Here is an 18,922-nt window from a genome sequence, read left to right on the forward strand (position 1 = left end):
ACGACAAAGTCAGACTTACTATTATCCGAGTGAGAAGTACAGAACAAATCCCCTGCTGGTGAGACTGAGATATGTTCAATAGTAGCTCCCAAACGGGGGAGGAACTCCTTATTCTTCTCTGTTGCATCGCGCCATTCTACAAGGACAGATTCACGACCGCCACTCAGCAGGCTGGTGCCTTCTCATCCATCCACAGAAATGAAAAGGACAGTATTTTGGGGGAAAAAATAGAAAAATATAATTAGCACTTAAAAATCTCCCTACCATGTTAGAGATATAAACTAGTTTTAAAAATATGCAAACAAGTATCTTCCTATCTTTTAATAAACTTAAGACAACAGACTTTTTTATTATTAACATATAACGTATTATTTGTTTCAGGGGAACAGGTCTGTGGTTCATCAGTCTTACACAATTCACAGTACTCACCATAACACATACCCTCCCCAGTGTCCATCACCCAGCCTCACCCAGCCACCTCATCCCCCTCCCCTCTAACAACCCTCAGTTTGTTTCCTGAGATTAAGAGTCAACAAACTTAACAATCATTGATTCTGGGATTTTCCTTCCCAACAATATCTAACTAGTTTGTTGCTGATCAACTCTTCTGCCAATAATAGAAAAACTGAATGACACAGACACACATCCTCTAGGACCAGATGGCGTCAATGACAAATTTTTCCAAACGTTTAAGAAATGAACCAATTTTATACTCTTCCAAGTAACAAACCCAAAAAACACTTCCCAACTTGTTTACAAGAACAGCATAATCCTTTACCAACCTAATAAATTATAAGAAAGTTATAAGCCAATTTCATGACTGATGAAAATTCCCAAAGTATTAGCAAGCTGAATCCAAGGATATATTAAGAGGATAACATACTGCAGAGCTGAGTTTATCGTAAAAATGTGAGGTTATCTTAACACTTGAAAAATAAGTGTAATTAATTCCATTTACATAATAAAGGGAATAATCATGAGTATCTTAATAGATGTAGAAAAAATAAATGATAGAATTCTACTCCCATGATAAAAATTCTCAGTAACTTAGCATTAACTGGAGGTCCTAATATACTGACATGAGACAAGAAGGGATTAAGGATTGGAAAGAACTAATTACTTCAGTGCTCACACACAGTGTGACTGAGTGCAAAGTACAGGCAAAACAGTTGATACTGTTCATATTTGCCTGAACTTATAACCACTTCTCAAAGCAACTATACTTTGTAGCTCATTTACATAGACAACTAATTTTCTTCTTTTATTGTCTTACACCAATACAAGATCAATGCTGACACAAGACCAATGTTGACATTCTACTGAAAACCCTGTACTATATATATATGTACATACATATATGTGTGTCTATATATTTTTAAAAATTTTATTATTTATTTGAGAGCACCTGCGCACACGAGAGCAGGTGGAGGGGCAGAGGGCGAGAGAATCTTAGGCAGACTCTGTGTCCAGTGTGGAGCCCAGTGCAGGGCTCGATCTCACAACCCTGGGATCACAACCCAAACTGAAACCAAGAATGGGATGCTCAACTGACTGAGCCACCCAGGTGCCCCCCATGTACTATATTTAATTATTCTTATTTACAAATACTCACATGACTTATAAAACCAGGAATTCAATTCTCTAATAAGCCAAGATTAGCTGCAGTACCTCCTATACCAAAGCCTTGGCTCACAGTAGAGGTGCACTGTATTTTTTCTTTCCCTTTCTTTGACTGCCAAAGAGTCTACTCCTTCCCTAAGACCCATCTGAGAAGGCCAGGCTCAAATGTTCCAGGGCTTAAGTAAAGCCACCACAGAGAGCTGTGACTGCTAACTGGTGTGAGAGGTGGCAGACAAGATGGACAAGGTAACAAAATAGAGCAAAGTCAGTGACAGTAAGTATCAACTGGTCTTGGCCCAGATTAGGGCAGGGGCCACAGCAGATTAAATGAAACTGAGGATGAAAGGCAGAATGATGCTGCATGGAACATGACATACATATGTACACACACATGCCCCGCCCCCCATTTGTATTTCGGGGGGGGCTTGTGAGAAGGGTGGAAAAGATAAGAGCAGCCTACATCTTTTATCCAGAGGGTTAATACCCTCTTCATTCTCTATTCTTAATTCCCATATCACAACTGTTATACTACTCTGTCAGGGTCCCACACCCATATACATCAGTAACTGTTCCCCACCCCAACCCACAGTAGGCTGAAGATGCCTTCTACTTCCTGAGGCTCCAGTTCCAGTGAGTTAAACCCAAGTAACCCTGTAAGGATCCAGAGCACATGGTATTAAGACTTATTCTGACAGTTCCTAGGAAGAACTGCAGAAAGAAAATTCACTTTCTCCAGACACATAATCTTCTTTAGCATCCAGTCCCCCTTTTTCAGAAACCAGTCAAAATATACTGATATAACTTTTACTACATAGGTGTGAGGGTGCTAAAAGTAAAGACAAAATGTACCTCTCAAAATTTATGTTGATCATCCTATTTTCAAGGAAGATTTTTAAAATATTTTTATTTTAATAATTTTTAAAAAGTTTTAAATTCCAGTTAACATACAGTGTAGTATTTATTAGTTTCAGGTGTACTATATAGTGATTCAACAATTCTATACAACACCTGGTGCTCATCACAAGTGAACTCCTTAATCCCCATCCCCCCATCCACCTCCCATCTGGTAACTCCCCCGTTTGTTCTCTTAGTGGTTTGCCTTTTTCCCTTTGTTCATTTGTTTCTTAAATTCCACATATGAATGAAATCATATGGTATTTGTCTTTCTCTGACTTATTTTGTTTAGCGTAATACTCTCTAGTTCCATCCATGTCTTTGCAAATGGCAACATTTCATTCTTTTTCTATGGTTGAGTAACAGCCTATTGTATATACATCACTACTTCTTTATCCATTCAGCAGTTGATGGACACTTGGGCTGCTTCCATAATTTGGCTATTGTAGATAATCCTGCTATCAACATTGGAGTGTATATATTCCTTTAAATTAATATTTTTGCGTTCTCAGGGTAAATACCTAGTAGTGCAATTGCTGGATTGTAGGGGTAGTTCTATTTTTAACTTTTTTTTTTTTTGAGGAACCTTCATACTGTTTTCAAAATGGTTGCACCAACTTGCATTTCCCACCAACAGTGCAAGAGGGTTCCCCCTTCGCCACATTCTCGCCAACACCTGTTATTCCTTCTTTTTTTTTTTAATTTTAGCCATTCTGGCAGGGGTGAGGTAGTATCTCATTGTAGTTTTGATTTGTATTTCCCTGATGATGAGTGATGTTAAGCATCTTTTCATGTGTCTGTTGGCCATCTGGATGTCTTCTTTAGAAAAATGTTCATGTTTTCTGCCCATATTTATTCTGCACAAGGATTATTCATTTTTTGGGTGTTAAGTTGTATAAGTTCTTTATATATTTTGGTTATAACCTTTATCAGATATGTCATTTGTAAATATCTTCTCCCATTTCATAGGTTGGCTTTTGGTCTTGTTGACTGTTTCCTTTGCTGTGCAAAAGCTTTTTATTTTGATGAAGTCCCAATAGTTTGCTTGCTTGCTTCCCTTGCCTCAGGAGACATATCTGAAAAAATGTTGCTACAGCCAATGTCAAAGAGGTTACTGCCTGTGTTCTCCTCTAGGATTTTGATGGTTTCATGCCTCTCATGTCCTTAATCCATTTTGAATTTATTTTTGTATATGGTGTAAGAGAGTGGTACAATTTTATTCTTTTGTATGTTGCTCTTCAGTTTTCCCAACACCATTTGTTGAAGGGCCTGTCTTTTCCCATTGCATGTTCTTTTCTGCTTTGTCGAAGATTAATTGAACATAGAATTGTGGGTTTGTTTCTAGGCTTTCTATTCTGTCCCTTTGATGTGTCTATTTTTGTGCCAGTACCACACTGTTTTGATTACTACAGCTTTGTAATATAACTTGAAATCTAGAATTGTGATGCCTCCAGCTATGCTTTTCTTTTTCAAGATTCTTTGGCTATTTGGGGTCTTTTGTAGTTCCACAGAGATTTTAGAATTATTTGTTCTAGCTGTGTGAAGAAATGCTGTTGGTATTTTGATAGGGAGTGATTATATGTGTAGACTGCTTTGGCTAGTACTGACTTTTTAACAATATTTGTTTTTCTTATCCATAAGCATGGAATGTCTTTCCATTTCTTTGTGTCATCTTCAATTTCTTTCATCAGTGTTTTATAGTTTTCAGAATACAGATCTTTCACCTCTTTGTTAGGTTTATTCCTAGGTAACTTACTGCTTTTGGTGTAATTGTAAATGGACTGATTCCTTAATTTCTCTTTCTGCTGCTTCATTATTGGTGTATAGAAATGCAACAGATTTCTGTACATCGATTTTGTATCCTGCAACTCTACTGGATTCGTTTCTCAGTTCTAGCAGTTTTTTGGTGGTCTTTTGGATTTTCTATATACAATATCATGTCATCTGCAAACAAAGTTTTACTTCTTCTTCATCACTCTGGATGCCTTTTATTGTGTGACTGCTGAGGCTAGGACTTCCAATACTATCTTAAATAACAGTAGTGAGACTGGACAGCCCTGTCTTGTTCCTGACTGCAGAAGAAAAGCTCTCAGTTTTTTCGCATTGAACATGATATTAGCTGTGGGTTTTTTCACATATGGCCTTTATTATGATTAGGTTTGTTCCCTCTAAGCTTACTTTTTGAGGGTTTTATCATAAATGGGTGTGGTACTTTGTCAATCACTACAGCCACACTCTCATGCAGCTTAAATGAAACAGAAGTTCTGAATTAATTTTAAATTGTGAATGCAAATGAGGCATTCTAATAGTTAAAAACAAATTTTTGAATTAGACCTAGGTCCAAATCCCACTTACTAGCTGTGCGACCTTAGGCAAATTAGTTCTCAACTACAAATCTCACTTCATCTGCAAAATGATGCCTATTTCATAGCTTCAAGAATTAAATGAGGTACTGGATATAAAGCATAGCATAATCATTTGTACAAGATAAACTATAGCTACTTTTACGGACAACAAGCACTTAGCCATGGCTAATTATAATTACATTTTAAAAGACTAATGTAATTTAATAGGTTCTTTATGTTAACAACAAGGACTTTATCACAAGTGTACATTTTCAAACTCTGAAACCTATAATGTATGGTACTGTGCTGAAGAAAGTTTACAATTCTCTTGGTCCATGCAATTCTAAACCTTTCAAACTATAAACGCAGTGAATGCTGATCCATATACTTCAATAGTTCATTTTAATTATTGAACTTTACTTACCTGTCACTGAAAAAGCCAAATCCATAACCATATCATGGTGCCAATGTAAACATGTGTATGTGTATTTCTTACCATCATCAAAATTCCTCCTGTTGGAGAAAACTAAATTTGTTTATTTGACCAAAGGCATTAAATTAGGAAAGTAATGGCAAAAAGTAATGATAAAAAAGTTCTTAATAAAACAATTATAGACAAAATGGAAATTTTAACTCCTCCCACAAGCCCAAGGTTAGAAATTCAAAAATAAGTCTATGCAATGAAGAGCACAGAAATACAAGAAAGGGAGGATGTCAGCAAAGCCTCATCTCTACTACCAGTACTATCCTTTATCCTGAGCCCAAAGATAGCTCTGTTCTGCAGGACTAATACAAAATAATAATATAAAGGGTCACCATGCATTTCATAAGTGAACTGACCAAAGACGAATTTTGCCATCCTTGTGACCAGTTGCTATGCAATCTTCCTTTGGGTGACATGCAACACATGTAAAATTGTTCTTAGCATGTTTCTTATTTTTTGATGATGATAAAGTAAACCTAGAAGAAAAAAATTGTCCCTTATTAAAGTCTCTTGATAAGTGGTGATGTAGTTAAGTAAAAGGGAGTTCACACCCTTATCAACCAAACTGGAGAGCTCCGAAAATTCACTGAATATAAATGCATGATTTAAAAAAAAAAACAAACTGTGACTAAGAATCAAGAATGTTTTTTTTGCACACACCAATTAATATAGAGTATAAACTCCATGTGATCAACATTCTACCATGATAACTTGTTTACGGAGGCCACTGACATCAAAGTAAAGCCAAGACAGTCCTTTCAGTGACTTTTGCCTGAGCCAAGTTTGTTCAAATTTCTTGTCAACCGAAGCTAAATTTTAACATTAGTAGTGAAGAAGCCTAATAAATTATATCTGAGAGAAGTGGCTAATGGTCCAAAGATAATCAGGATCCTTATTATACTGCAAAGAGAAACATGTTAATCTTGACAGGGTAAAAGGGAAGAGGGGACAGTGTCACTTGAAGAGTCACTACTCGGGTTTGACAAGAGTCTCCTTAAATATGTTATTTTATTCATCCTTATAATTCTATTGGGTAGATATTTTCCCCATTTTAAATATATGTTAATTTGAGGTACACTGGGCTTCAGAGAGACTAAATTTGACTCACTTTAAACCCGGTATCCCAAAGCCTACATTCACTCTTATAACCAAAAAAAAAAAAAAAAAAAGGCAGTAAGGATCACCTGGGCTAGCCTTTTCAAACTACATCCAATTTTGACATCATATATGCACACCAGAATCTAAGTGGACAAAGGGTTTTGGTTGAACAAAGCTCCCTAGGTTTTTGTGACTAATAATTCCTTCAACCTATCCATTGTGGGTTAAGAACTCTACCTCTGTAATGTAGTGGTTTCACAATCACTTGCAACATGAAACTAGAAATAGCTCTGGATCACAGGTATGAAGATGAAATAAAATTACAACCAACTCAAGTAAATAAAGCTATCAAAAAGAAATTCTTACCTCGATGTTGTTTTCTTTTTGAAAAAATAGACAGACAAGTAAAAGTCCCGTACTGCAGCAACATATTCTCCCTAGTATTTCAAAGAGATGACATTCACAAAAATAGGTAACACTTTTTGAGAAATGTTCTCATCACAAAAGTTAATACAGTAACCATTTTTTTTTTTTGCAGATTGAGCACATTCATATAAAATGATATAGTTAGCTATGGAAAGGATAATCCTTTTAAAATAATCATAGAAAATTAAAAGATGAACTTAGGTCCTATATTTGAATTTTTTCCATTAAGACATAATTTACATACAAAACAGTACAATGTTTGACATGTATATCCATGTCACCACCACCAGATTTAGAACACTTTTCTCACCTTAGAAATATTTCCTTGTTCCTTTTTATAGTCATTCCCAATGTCCCTGCCCTTCTCAGCAACCACTGATTTCTATCACCACAGTTTACTTCTCTGTTCTAGAACATCATATAAAGAGAATGGTGCAATGCACAATTTTGTCTGAACTCAAGCTCATCATCACCTTTTTGAGAGTCATTCATTCTTTAGCTTCTATTATTATGAAGTAGTAGTCCAATAAATGAATACGTATCACAAATTATTTATACTCTTGTTGATGAACATTTAGGTTATTTCCACTTTGGAGTTACTATGAATACTAACCATTGTGGTACATGTCATTTTATGGTCGTGTTCTCATTTCTCTACCTAGGAGTGGAACTGCTGGCTCATGGTAAGAACAGGTGTTTACCTTTGCTCCTTATCTTGCCAATGCTCAGTACTGTCAGTCTTTAATGTTAAAGTGTTTTCTCTACTATAAGAAATTAGCTTTTTTAAGAACAAAGCCAAAAAAATGCTACAAACTTAGATTATAGGAACATGCCACCACAATGTCATCTAGGGACTTTCGGTGGCGCTTGACTTGAAAATAACTGAGTGATTATTAATAGGGAAAGGCTAAATCATGGTAGAAACATCAGAGAGTTATTATTTCTGAGGAACATATAAGTATACACTTGTGTTGCAATGTTAAGTGAAAACAAAGATTAAAAAGCCTTCAGATCCTAATTTAGTTTGGGAGAAGTTATTTTATATGCGTTTAGGAAAAAGTCTAGAAAGAGATACCTCAAATATCACTTTTAAGATTTAATTTCTTCACTTTAACTTCCCAATTTTCTAAAATGGGCACACTGATTATGGACAGGGAGGTCGTATTTTCTAAAGACACATAGTCTAAAATGAAAGGATTTGAGTGGCTTTTACATGGAGCAGGCTAAGAAAGAGTTCAAATGCTGAAATATTGGTATTTTTTGAACAATTAGAGGGTTTACAAGAACAATAGTATATAAAGATTAAGGATCCTAAAATATCTACACCATAAATACATGCTAAAGTAATGGAACAAACTTCTTAGCTCATAACAAAAATACTCAAGGCAATATTCAGAGACTATAACATAAAATGCTCAAAGGAAGCATTGCCGCAAAGAGATTTTATGTACAAAATAGAAAACCAAAACAAATTTTACCTCATTTCCAAAGGCAATGCACTTGGGTGACTGGTTTATATAATCCAAAACAAAGGAGAGCTCCTTAGCTTCTATTTCCTGGCTTGATGATTTTGGCAGTTTCACTGAAACCAGCTGAAAAACATCTAGCCAAAGGAAGCTATATTAATATAAAGCTTCTCTAGAGTAAATGAACATGTGCACTTATTCATATGAAACTGTTACTTAGTACTCTAGAATTCATTTGATGGTGATAAATCAGGCTATCTTGAACAAAATATTCCTTCAAGTTGGACTGTTCATTTGAATATAGAAGTTTTAAATGGAAGTCTAATTTCATAACTCCTACACATACGTGCTCTATATATGTTAAAACAGAAAACAATTTATCTTACTGGTATATTCTGTATTCCAAAATATTAAGCTGCCCTTTACAATGGAGATGGAATATGGTGTATTGGTGAACTGAGCAGCCAAAGGCAACAACCCATCCAAGAGATTTCAGAAATGCTATGTGCTTACCACAGTCACAAGATATCTCTCTTCTGTAATACTGACATGTTGTTCTCTTTACATCCCATTTAAAAAATCTCCCAAGAGAAAACAGCTGTATTTTACTATGCTATTTCCTTATTCTCTCAGACATTAAAATGAATATACACTTCTGTAACACATCAATTTACCATTTTCCCATTTTCCAGCCTGATTATTTGCTCTGAACTCTTGGTTTTTCTAGCCTTCTCAGTCATCTCAAACTTCACATGCCCAAACCCTGAACTCTTGATTTTCCTTTCTAAATTTAGTCTTCCCCAACTCTACCCACTGCAGGAAATGGCACCGCCGTTTACCCAGCTGCTTAGACTTCCTCACGTTATCTTAGACTCTCTTTCATATCCCACATCAAACCATCAGCAAACCCTGGTGGCTGTATCTTCCAAAGATACCCAGAACACAATCATTTCTCACCACCTAAGCAAGGACCGCTTAACTGTACGCTATACTTCTATCCTTGTCCCCTATAGTCTATTCTCATCAAGCCAGAGAATCTAGTACAACTACGTCAGATCATTTCACTCTTTTTAACTACTCAGCTTTTTAACTACTCAGAGTAAAAACCAAAGTCCTTTCAATGGCCTATAAAGCTATATATTACCTATTCTCCCCTGGATCACTCCAATCCAGCCTCCCTGCTATTCCTCAAACATGCTAGAAATGCTGCAGAACATGCTTCTCCAATACTGCTGCACAGCATATTTTTCTCAGAACCTTCCCTGACCACTTATTTAAATATGTATTTCTCCAAAGCTACCTATTCTCCTCCCCTGCTATATTTTTCTCTAAAGCATCTTTCACCTTATTACATCTGATGACTGATCTAGTCTGCTTATTGTTGGGATTGTCTGTTTTGTTCTCTGCAATCAGAATAGTATCCAGCACGTAGTAGGTTTTCAGTCAGATACTAAAAATATGACATGTAAATAAAAAATGTTTTTAAAGCAGCAAAGCATACCTTAACATGATTTATACAATTTTCAATCAGAGGCTGGTTTCGGATTGTGGAACAAAGATGAAACTGATGAAGGATATATGTATTTTGATCTATTCTATGAAATGCCGTCTTAGGCCTGATTCACATTTTTACGTTAACAGCTAAATAGATTTTCACGTGTTGAGTTCTCATGATGTGTTAAGTACTGGAGAGTAACACTAATCCCACCATGAATAGAATTCAAATTACATTACAGCATTTGGTTAACTCTGAAAGGCAAATGCCAAGATCTTTACTTTAGATCAGTAGTTTTCTATACTCGCTTGCACATTAGACTCAACTAGGGAATATTTAAGTAAACAGGCCCCAGCACAGGGAATCTTAAGTTAGTTGGGAGTGATTCTAATGTGCAGCTAGTGTTAAGAATCACTGACCTCACTAATAGGGATGAAAAGTTTTGCTACAACAATTAGCAACTACCCTTGCAACTGAGAAATCGTGGTGTTAGTATACAGACTGGTTACCAAATGTGAAGGATGAGCTTAATCATCTGGGGAAATAAAAAAAAAAAAAATGCAGAATCCTAGACTAAATCTCAAAACTAATCAATCAATTGTCAGTTAGGGAGATTAGGAATCTGAATTTTTAGTATGTGGATAGACATTAAGAATCCACACACATATATAAAACAGAACTGAAATATGAAAAGGGCTATCTAAAACCGTCAACTAGGAAGAAGACTTAACTATTTTAAGAAATGTTGCCATTTCCAGAACATTTTTTGGAATATCCTTTAGAGGTGGTTTATGGGCTCCATAAGAAAACTGAACTTACTGCTTTTATTCTTTCATGTCACATTTTTGATAGATAAATATTACTCATTAACAAACTTCACTAAATGATTTTTAGCTAAAAAACAGATTTAGCTTTTATAGTTTTAACTACTCTCAGGTAATTTAAAAGCCCATGATATAGGGGCGCCTGTGTGGCTCAGTCGTTAGGCGTCTGCCTTCGGCTTAGGTCATGATCCCAGGGTCCTGAGATCGAGCCCCGCATCGGGCTCCCTCCTCCACGGGAGGCCTGCTTCTCCCTCTCCCACTCCCCCTGCTTGTGTTCCCTCTTTTGCTGTGACTGTCAGATAAATAAAATCTAAAAAAAAAAAAAGTCCATGATATAAAACAATCTGCAAATTTGTTCCAGCCAAAAACACACACACAAAACAAAATTACCACACCCCTAAACTGAACCCAAACAACAAACAAAAATATACCATGGGAAGGATTCATTTAGCTAGTGAGCCATGAGCCAATCCAGCAGACTGCTCTGTAACCATCTTAAAGCTTTCATTTTTGAATTCTGAAGACAGCTATATTTTATACAGAACACCAGAAGATGCAGTGGCTTTCTTGAATTCCAGTATTAGAAAAATTCTTTGGATATATCCCTCATGTCAATGTTCTGATGTATCAAATTCTCTGCTAAAGGACAATTTTTGTAACCACTGAAGATATTCCAGGAATTCATAAAATGCTTTGAAACATGGCAATTTCAATGAAATCATGCTCCAACGGTAATGAATAATTTATTCACACTACTAGCTCTTAATATCAAACTGTTTTCTATACCATTTCTGACAGATTCAGGATCAACAAAAGGGTGTTCAATAATTGATAAAATGAACAGTGACGCTTAAGAATGGCCAATTAAAGTTAGTAGAAAAACAAACTCTAGCCCACTTCTGCAAAACAGCTTTGAAATTTGAACTCTGTAATCTATTATTACAACTATATATTAAGTAATCATTTTCGCATTGTGTATTTCAGAACTATTGGGAAGCTTCCCCAAAATGAATGCAATAATAACAGAAGCAATTTAAATGCCAGCTCCAAACAGTTAACTTCAGACTAAAACCAAACTGTTATATTTTGAGAAACTATGGAAAGAGCAACCCAATGCTGTATAAAACAAAATAAATTAATTATACTATACCTGGTTTTTCTTTATTTATTATAACAAAGACAGAATCCTCAGCACAGGCCAGAGTAAAGATGGCATGAAGTTTATGCCCTACTATGAAAGTCTGAAAGATAAAAAGTACCATATTGTTTATCGTCTGTCTACTCTCATCTCAACCCCCAAACATAAGTTCCATAAAGGGCAAGGATTTTTTTTTTTTTTTAATCCATTTTGCTCACTGCTGTATCCCAACATCAGAATACCTGGTATACAGAAGACACTCAATATATATTTGTTAAATAAATTTTCAAATTAATACATATAGATCCACCTGTTTCTTTCCAATGGTTATATGGTATTCTATTGAATGAATATGAAACTTTAACAGACATCAAGGTTATATTCAATTTTTTTCCATAAACAATGCTATAATTATTACACACATGTCCTTATTTCAACAAGAGATTCCTAAAAGTGAGATTGCTGGAGCAAAAGTTATTTTTTCATTTTCATTTGTACTCTATGTACAAAAATAAAAGTATCTGTTTCTCTACACTTTACCTATCACTAGATTGTTTTTGCAGTCTGTAATCTGGCTAAACTGATAGGAGAAAATGCTGTGTAATTTTTTTATTACTGAGGTTATTAAACACCTTCTCATGTTTACTGTTATTTTTTTCCTGTGAATTACATATTCTCACCCTGTGCCAATTTTTTCCTACTAGGTTATTAGTTTTTCCTTATTGGTTTTCTGTATATTTTCTGTATATTAGGGATAGTAACTCTTGTAAATATTTTCTTCTCATTTTATTGCTCACCTTTTTGTTACAAGTTTAAAATTTTCAAATAGTCAACTTTCTTTTCTTTTATGGTGTGTGACTTTCACAACTTGTTTAGAAAGGCTATCTAAAGATTAGGCCTTATAGAAGAAAACAATGTGTCATTAAATGATGTTGCCATCCCTTTTCAAATAAGAAAAATAGAAGATCAAAACACGTACCTTTATTAAAATGCCATCTATATAGTCCCACAGTTTAATGGTGCCATCAAAGGAACAAGAATACAACTAAAAGGGTAAAAATAATAAAAAATTTATTATAAAATAGAACTTCATTAAGATATCAAATGAATAATTATGTGATACAGAAGACATTTTCTGTTCATTAAATTATTAGTCTTAAAGAGGTAGAGTCATCTACTCATATTGTTTTTGCAAAAGAGAAAATCTAATCACAGCTCTTTGAAGGAACTTCAAAATTTTAATTAAAATGAGGGGGGATAAAAGTCAACGCTCTAGCTTCAAGAGGAGATGGTAAGTCATTGAGCTATGAATAGCACTTCAGAGCTTGCTAATATTTCTCCTAGCACCCAGTGCACTTTTATTAGCAGAACCGCTTTCATCTTACATGGGTATTAAAGGAGTGCTTCTCAGATGACCTGAGAATGTCCTGTTTAAAAAAAAAACAAAAAACAAAAAACGGAAAGAAAGAAAGAAATGTCCAACACATCAAGGAACAATACTTTTGTAAAACACAACAGAAGTTATTATGCATTTGGACGCTGCAGCAACATCGAAGTGCTCTAAAGTTTTGGGTCACTCCATTCCTACACTATTCTCATTGCAGAATGGTAACCAACCATTTGTGGCGCTGGTTTGTGCACCACGCTTTGGTAACACCAGAAGGCCTTAATAACATGTACTTTTACTTTTATTTTTGTCCCAATGGACTTAATTTTACTAAGGTCACAGTGGATTACTTGTTGCCGTTTCTGTGAAAAATACTTCGCTTATAATGTTTATGAAGAATTTCAGGTTTTCTGAAAGTGGAAATTTTAAGATTTCTGCCAGTGAGGACATGGAATCAGAGAAGAGAGGATGATGACTATTACCTATTCAAGTAAAAGAATTATAATAAGTAGAAACATACAAGTACTACATACAAAGGAAAAATCATGAACATAGATCAGTAAAATATAAGGCAACCACACAATCACTGTCAAAACAATGGTTAGCACACAAATCCCATGACTCTAAAGTCCGGAGAATCTGCACTCCCTATCCCCTCAACCAAACTTGTCAATAAAATAGTCCTCCTCTAATTTTATTAACTTTCAGTAAGATGAAAGAGATTTTTTATGCTTTGTATATGTTGTTTTTTGTTTTGCTACAAAATTTAGGAATACAGACTTCACAAATTCCAATTTTAAAGAAAGGATATCTCTGCTATGAAAAACATTCAAATGCTACACGTAACAATAAGCTATTTTGTCAAACCCTCAGAGGACAGCAAGGAAAAAAAATGTGTGCTTGCACCCTGCAGAAAAGCTACTTAACTTTGATTTTCACAGTAGCTCATTTAATTTTGGAAAGAAAAGATCATTGTCACTTTATGCCCTACTTCCTCTGTGATAATACAGTGAATGGCAATGCAAATCTATTCTTATATTAAGCAATACTTCCAAGTTAGCTGTGACTAATCTAGAAAAATGGAACTTGATCAAAAACGAGAGCAAGAGTAAAATGTTTTTGAGATCTCTTTAGCAGCTGCTGAAATGTAAGGACAGAATTAAAATGACATTTCATTATTTTTGAATTCTGAGAAGAGCTGCTTTGTGGGGTGAGTGGAAGGATCTGCCTTAAACTGGACTCCCAAGTTCGTCCTGAAGTTAACTGGTCCATCCACTGAAGCCCTTCTTGTCCAGCACTGGCCTTAAGATTAGGTAACATCTGCATCAACACTGAAGAGCCTCATCTGTAAGGGAACATATCTACAGCATCAATCCCTTTTAGCCAGCATTTTCAAAAACGTGTTCCAGAAACCAAAGGGTTCAAGGGCATATAAGCTTGAGAAACACCCCTTTTGGATATTCACAATGCTTATTTATAAAAGGACCTGAGAGGATCTACAACCAAGAAATTCATCTAACTGTGCCTAGCCCTGAATTTCAGAAACTCATATAGCCAAGAATGTCTTCTTTCAAGCAACACCTAGTAGCATCCTTTGGAACAAATGGTTCACAGAATGAGGGGCAATGCAGTTCTAGGCTGTGACGCTATTTTAAGAACTAAAAATATGTGAAAAATATCCTGAATCAGATAATCAACATACAGGCTTCCCTGCTATGAGAAAATATTCTTATGAAACCTTTTGTAGAAGAAATGATGTAAACGAAGAAGCAGTTACTATTAATTTATGTGGAAAAATTCTGTTTTCCCAGACCCCAAAAATAACCTCTCTTAGGCTTTTCTGATACCCTAGGACTCATCTTGCTAATGGACGTATGATGTGAGTACAGATGCTCACAGCAGACAGTTTAAAGCTACGGTGGTTTGGTGCTGAGATGCTGAGTGTAGCTCCCGGGGAAGGAGACTGATGGTGCTACTCTCACTGGAAGGTGTCACGCTGCCTCTGTAACACCTTGCTGCAAGATAAATACTGAATGCTATTTTTGCTTTTCTTCTTTCTTTCTTTGTAAAAACAAAGTAGCATAATACAATCTTTTGAAAAGCAAGGGATACCTGTATTTTTCTAATTACAACCTGGAAAGTTTCTCAGCCAAAATCAATTCATAATCTTCTGGCAACAACAAAGCCGACATTAAAATAGTCAATTATAAATCGTTTGACACCTGTAGATGATTGTTGGGGTTGAGCTGGATTCCAGTCACCAGATTTCTGTGCCCTTGCAGTATGTGTACACATTCTTCTGTAGCTGTGCTATGAACTTTAACAAAGTCTCCAGAAACACAGAAGATATACCTGAAATAAGAAAAAATTAAGTTTCATGCATTCTATAGAGAGTATAATCTTTCCTTATAGTCCATGAAAAATTTTTTAACTTGCAACAGAGGTTTCTTTCAATACTTTCGAGAACTATATATTAAAAATTGTGTGCTATGTATTCACTTACTATATACCATTACTCTGACAGCATCTTCCCATATCCCCCACTCTTCACTGTTCACTGGACACACCACCTTATAAACACTAAGTCAAAGTTCTCTCTGGTTGGCAAGGCCTCTTTTAGAGCAGAGTGTAAAGACTTCGTGACAGTTCTTTTTCTTGTTGCTAAAATGTTGGTTTTGCTTTTTGGATTCATGGCAGAGGCTACTAAATTACTAAAAGTAGTTAAGTGGGGGGCAATATTTATTTGACAGTTTTCATTGTGGATATAACCAGAGAACAAAGCTCAGAGGTACAAATCTTCCAATCTCGACAAAGTAAAAAATGTTTGTTCTGTGCCATTACTAAACATTATACGTGCCTGGCAGGGGGTTTTTCCATGCACTATAGAAGGTACAAACTACAGAATTCCTAGGCTAGACCTCTTCTCTGTGCTCTCAAAGCACCCTGTACACGACTTGATCCTAGTATTTTCCATGTTGTGCTGAAATTGTTTACATATATCTCTTTTTCACATTGTGCTGAAATTGTTTACATATGTATCTACCTTCCTTATCTGTCCATAAGCTCTGATAGGACAAAGGCCTTAATTCATCTTTGATTCCCAATGTCCAATCTAGTTTGTTGAACGGAACCAACAGGATCCTCAAAGATTTGGTAAACTAAATGGATAAAATGAACCAGTAAAAAATTATTACAAAGTAACAAAAGAGTAAATCTTCTAATGCCGACCAGGGTTACCATTACTCTATTTTATCAGTTCTAAGACACTTTCTTTTTCACACGTTCACCTCTCTGAAATCAGGATGCATTTTATAAGTGCTGTAGCCAGGAGAAAGTCAGGAAATGGTTGTGTTTAACTGTCTAATAGATTAAGGAAGTTCAAGCAACAAAACATCTGAGATTTATGGTTACCCTTCTGGCTGGATCCTCCTCTTTATTCCCATGAGTACCTTAATTCAGAGTCTTAGCATCTCCAGCCTGGACCACTCTTAAGGGCTTCCTACAGTCTCTAGATGTGGCCCTTCAATTCATCTTTCCTGCTCATACCAGATTAATTTTGCAAATTTGACATTACTTCCTTAGAGGTAAAATTAAATTACAATTTGTCAGTGTTTTCCCACTGCCTTTAGGATATGATCTAAACTCTTAAGGCCTTTGGTGATTTGAGCCGGTCTATCTGGAACTACTTTTTCACTTGAAAACCATGCTCTACTCAAGTGGTTCACAGCTCCAACAACCTTGTACTCCCCACGGACACACTCCATTAGTACTAATGGGTCCTCTAGGCAGTCCTTAGATGATGGTTGGGGGAGGGGGTACGGTGTGCCAAGAAAACACCTGACTCTGATATGCTTCCCCAGAGGAAAGGAATTTCCTCTCTCCTTGCTCCTAGGTAGAGAATGGCTTTAAATTTGAATGCAAGCCCCCAAATGATATGCTCTCTCTATACTTTTGTAAATTTTTCAGTCTACACAGAACACTCTTTCTTATATTTCCTTAAGATAAGATTCAGCTCAGGTGAAGCCTTCCCACATTTTCTCACTCCAGATCAGCACCACTCTGAATGTTTCTACAAGATAATAGGTAGGCTTAGCTCCATCACAGCACTTACCACATGGCATACTGAAAGACTTCCCCTACCAGACTGTAAGCTCTTTCAGGGGAGGAAGGGTGTGTGTACTTTTTATAAATCTAATAACAGAAAAACAGTATGGTAGGAAAAGTGCATTTTTAACTAGTCAAGTACAAATGGGTTCGAATGCCAGCTTTGCCATATATGGGCTGAATAATGTTGGGAGAATTTACCAACATTATTGGTAAATAACCAGAACTTAAATGAGGCTCTGAAGGATGCATAATTTAAGAGCTGGGAAGGAAAAAGAGTAGCAGCATAAGCAAAAGCTGGGAAATAACGAACACAGAACCTACAAGAGACAGGAAATGTACCTAACAAGAAAAGTGCGTACAATGGGTTATGTCAGGAAACACAACTGGATAAGCAGAGTTAAGCTAGATCAGGGAAGCCTCATAAGCCAGAGAAAAGAGCTATAGTTAAGGAAGGCAACAGAAGATTGTTATAGGGTTTGGAGTAAGACTAGGAATAAGGGTGAGAGTCATAACACTATGACAGTAACACTTAAGGAAAAGTATTACAGCAGCAGTACGCAGAATGGTCTACAAAAGAAAAATATTTAGAGTCAGACATTAGCTTTGTGGGAATTTAAGAATGCAAAAGGCAAAAATGACCCACTTTTTTAAATTTTCTAGCAACCTAATGCAGAGCATCCTATAAAGGGGGGAAGTAACAGGATGTAATACAAACAGTGCTGGACCAGGAGTCAGTAATATCTGATACAGGAATGCCACCTACTCTCATGTGTACTCACCTCTCGGCTTGCCTCTCATAACAACCCTCTCAGGTAGGCAGAGTAGATACGGTTTCTGTGTCCTCGTTCCAAGAGGTCCCAGTGACCAAGAGGAGACAGCTAAAATTCCACAATTCTATTGCTTTATTTACTATTTCAGCTTTCTTGGTAAGTTCCTTGAAGCAAAATACAAAATTACCTTCTTTCTGTATAACCTAGCCAACCCCTACAGTATCTTTTAGATAATATTCAAATCCTTGATGAGTTCATTATAACCCTATTAATTTGCTAGAGAACTGATTTTAATTACTACCTTCTATACAGACAAAAACCAAACAACAACAACAACAACACATCTAAATCTTCACCAAATTCCCCAGCCTTCAGGACTGAATTTCTACCTACCGCTTGCTTGGCCCACCCGGTTGTTTCACAGGTACCTTACACTCATCAGGCCCCAAAATGAACTCAACATCTTCTCATTAATCCTAATTGCCAAATCGCTCCAAAATTCTGTCTTTTCATCTTCAATATATCTTAGTTCAGGCCAAAGCAATCTCTTGCTTGGATGCCTGCATTCATCTTTTAAGTCCTGTCTATACTTTTCCAGATTCTTCTCCTACCACTTCCTTTATGCTGCAACTATACTGACTTACACACATGAAACTCCCTACCCCCAACCCCACCCCAGCAATTTCAAGCTGCACACTTTGCCTGGATGTCCTCCCCCAATATCACCAGTGGGGCAAACTCCCATTAGTCTTTCAAGGTCCTCCTACTGAAGGAAAACTTTCACTACATCATTCTCCCTTCCATGCCAACACTGTACCTCAAGTATGCTAAGCCAACCCACCTCTGATCTTGCTGTTCTCCACCACTT

General features: G+C 36.1%; 1 protein-coding gene and 1 long non-coding RNA gene across 3 annotated transcripts in view; one reads left to right on the forward strand and one right to left on the reverse strand.

Annotated features, from left to right (window-relative positions):
* Positions 1 to 11,777, forward strand: part of LOC141370675 (uncharacterized) — an 81,201-nt gene extending 69,424 nt beyond the window's left edge. Inside the window, exon 3 of the long non-coding RNA XR_012374929.1 lies at positions 11,637 to 11,777. This is a non-coding gene — a long non-coding RNA (uncharacterized lncRNA). The remainder of the gene's footprint in view (positions 1 to 11,636) is intronic.
* Positions 1 to 18,922, reverse strand: part of WDR75 (WD repeat domain 75) — a 33,291-nt gene that overhangs the window by 12,437 nt on the left and 1,932 nt on the right. For both annotated transcript variants that reach the window (XM_025848764.2, XM_025848767.2), the window contains exons 2-9: positions 15,400 to 15,529; positions 12,770 to 12,835; positions 11,803 to 11,893; positions 8,346 to 8,470; positions 6,808 to 6,878; positions 5,700 to 5,819; positions 5,284 to 5,372; positions 20 to 178 (exon numbers count right to left, since the gene is read on the reverse strand). In XM_025848764.2, coding sequence (XP_025704549.1) covers positions 20 to 178; positions 5,284 to 5,372; positions 5,700 to 5,819; positions 6,808 to 6,878; positions 8,346 to 8,470; positions 11,803 to 11,893; positions 12,770 to 12,835; positions 15,400 to 15,529 — 851 coding nt within the window. The remainder of the gene's footprint in view (positions 1 to 19; positions 179 to 5,283; positions 5,373 to 5,699; positions 5,820 to 6,807; positions 6,879 to 8,345; positions 8,471 to 11,802; positions 11,894 to 12,769; positions 12,836 to 15,399; positions 15,530 to 18,922) is intronic.

This window comes from Callorhinus ursinus, unplaced genomic scaffold (genome assembly GCF_003265705.2).
Source record: "Callorhinus ursinus isolate GAN/ISIS: 27379988/994484 unplaced genomic scaffold, GSC_fseal_2.0 scaffold2, whole genome shotgun sequence".
Classification (NCBI taxonomy): domain Eukaryota; kingdom Metazoa; phylum Chordata; class Mammalia; order Carnivora; family Otariidae; genus Callorhinus; species Callorhinus ursinus.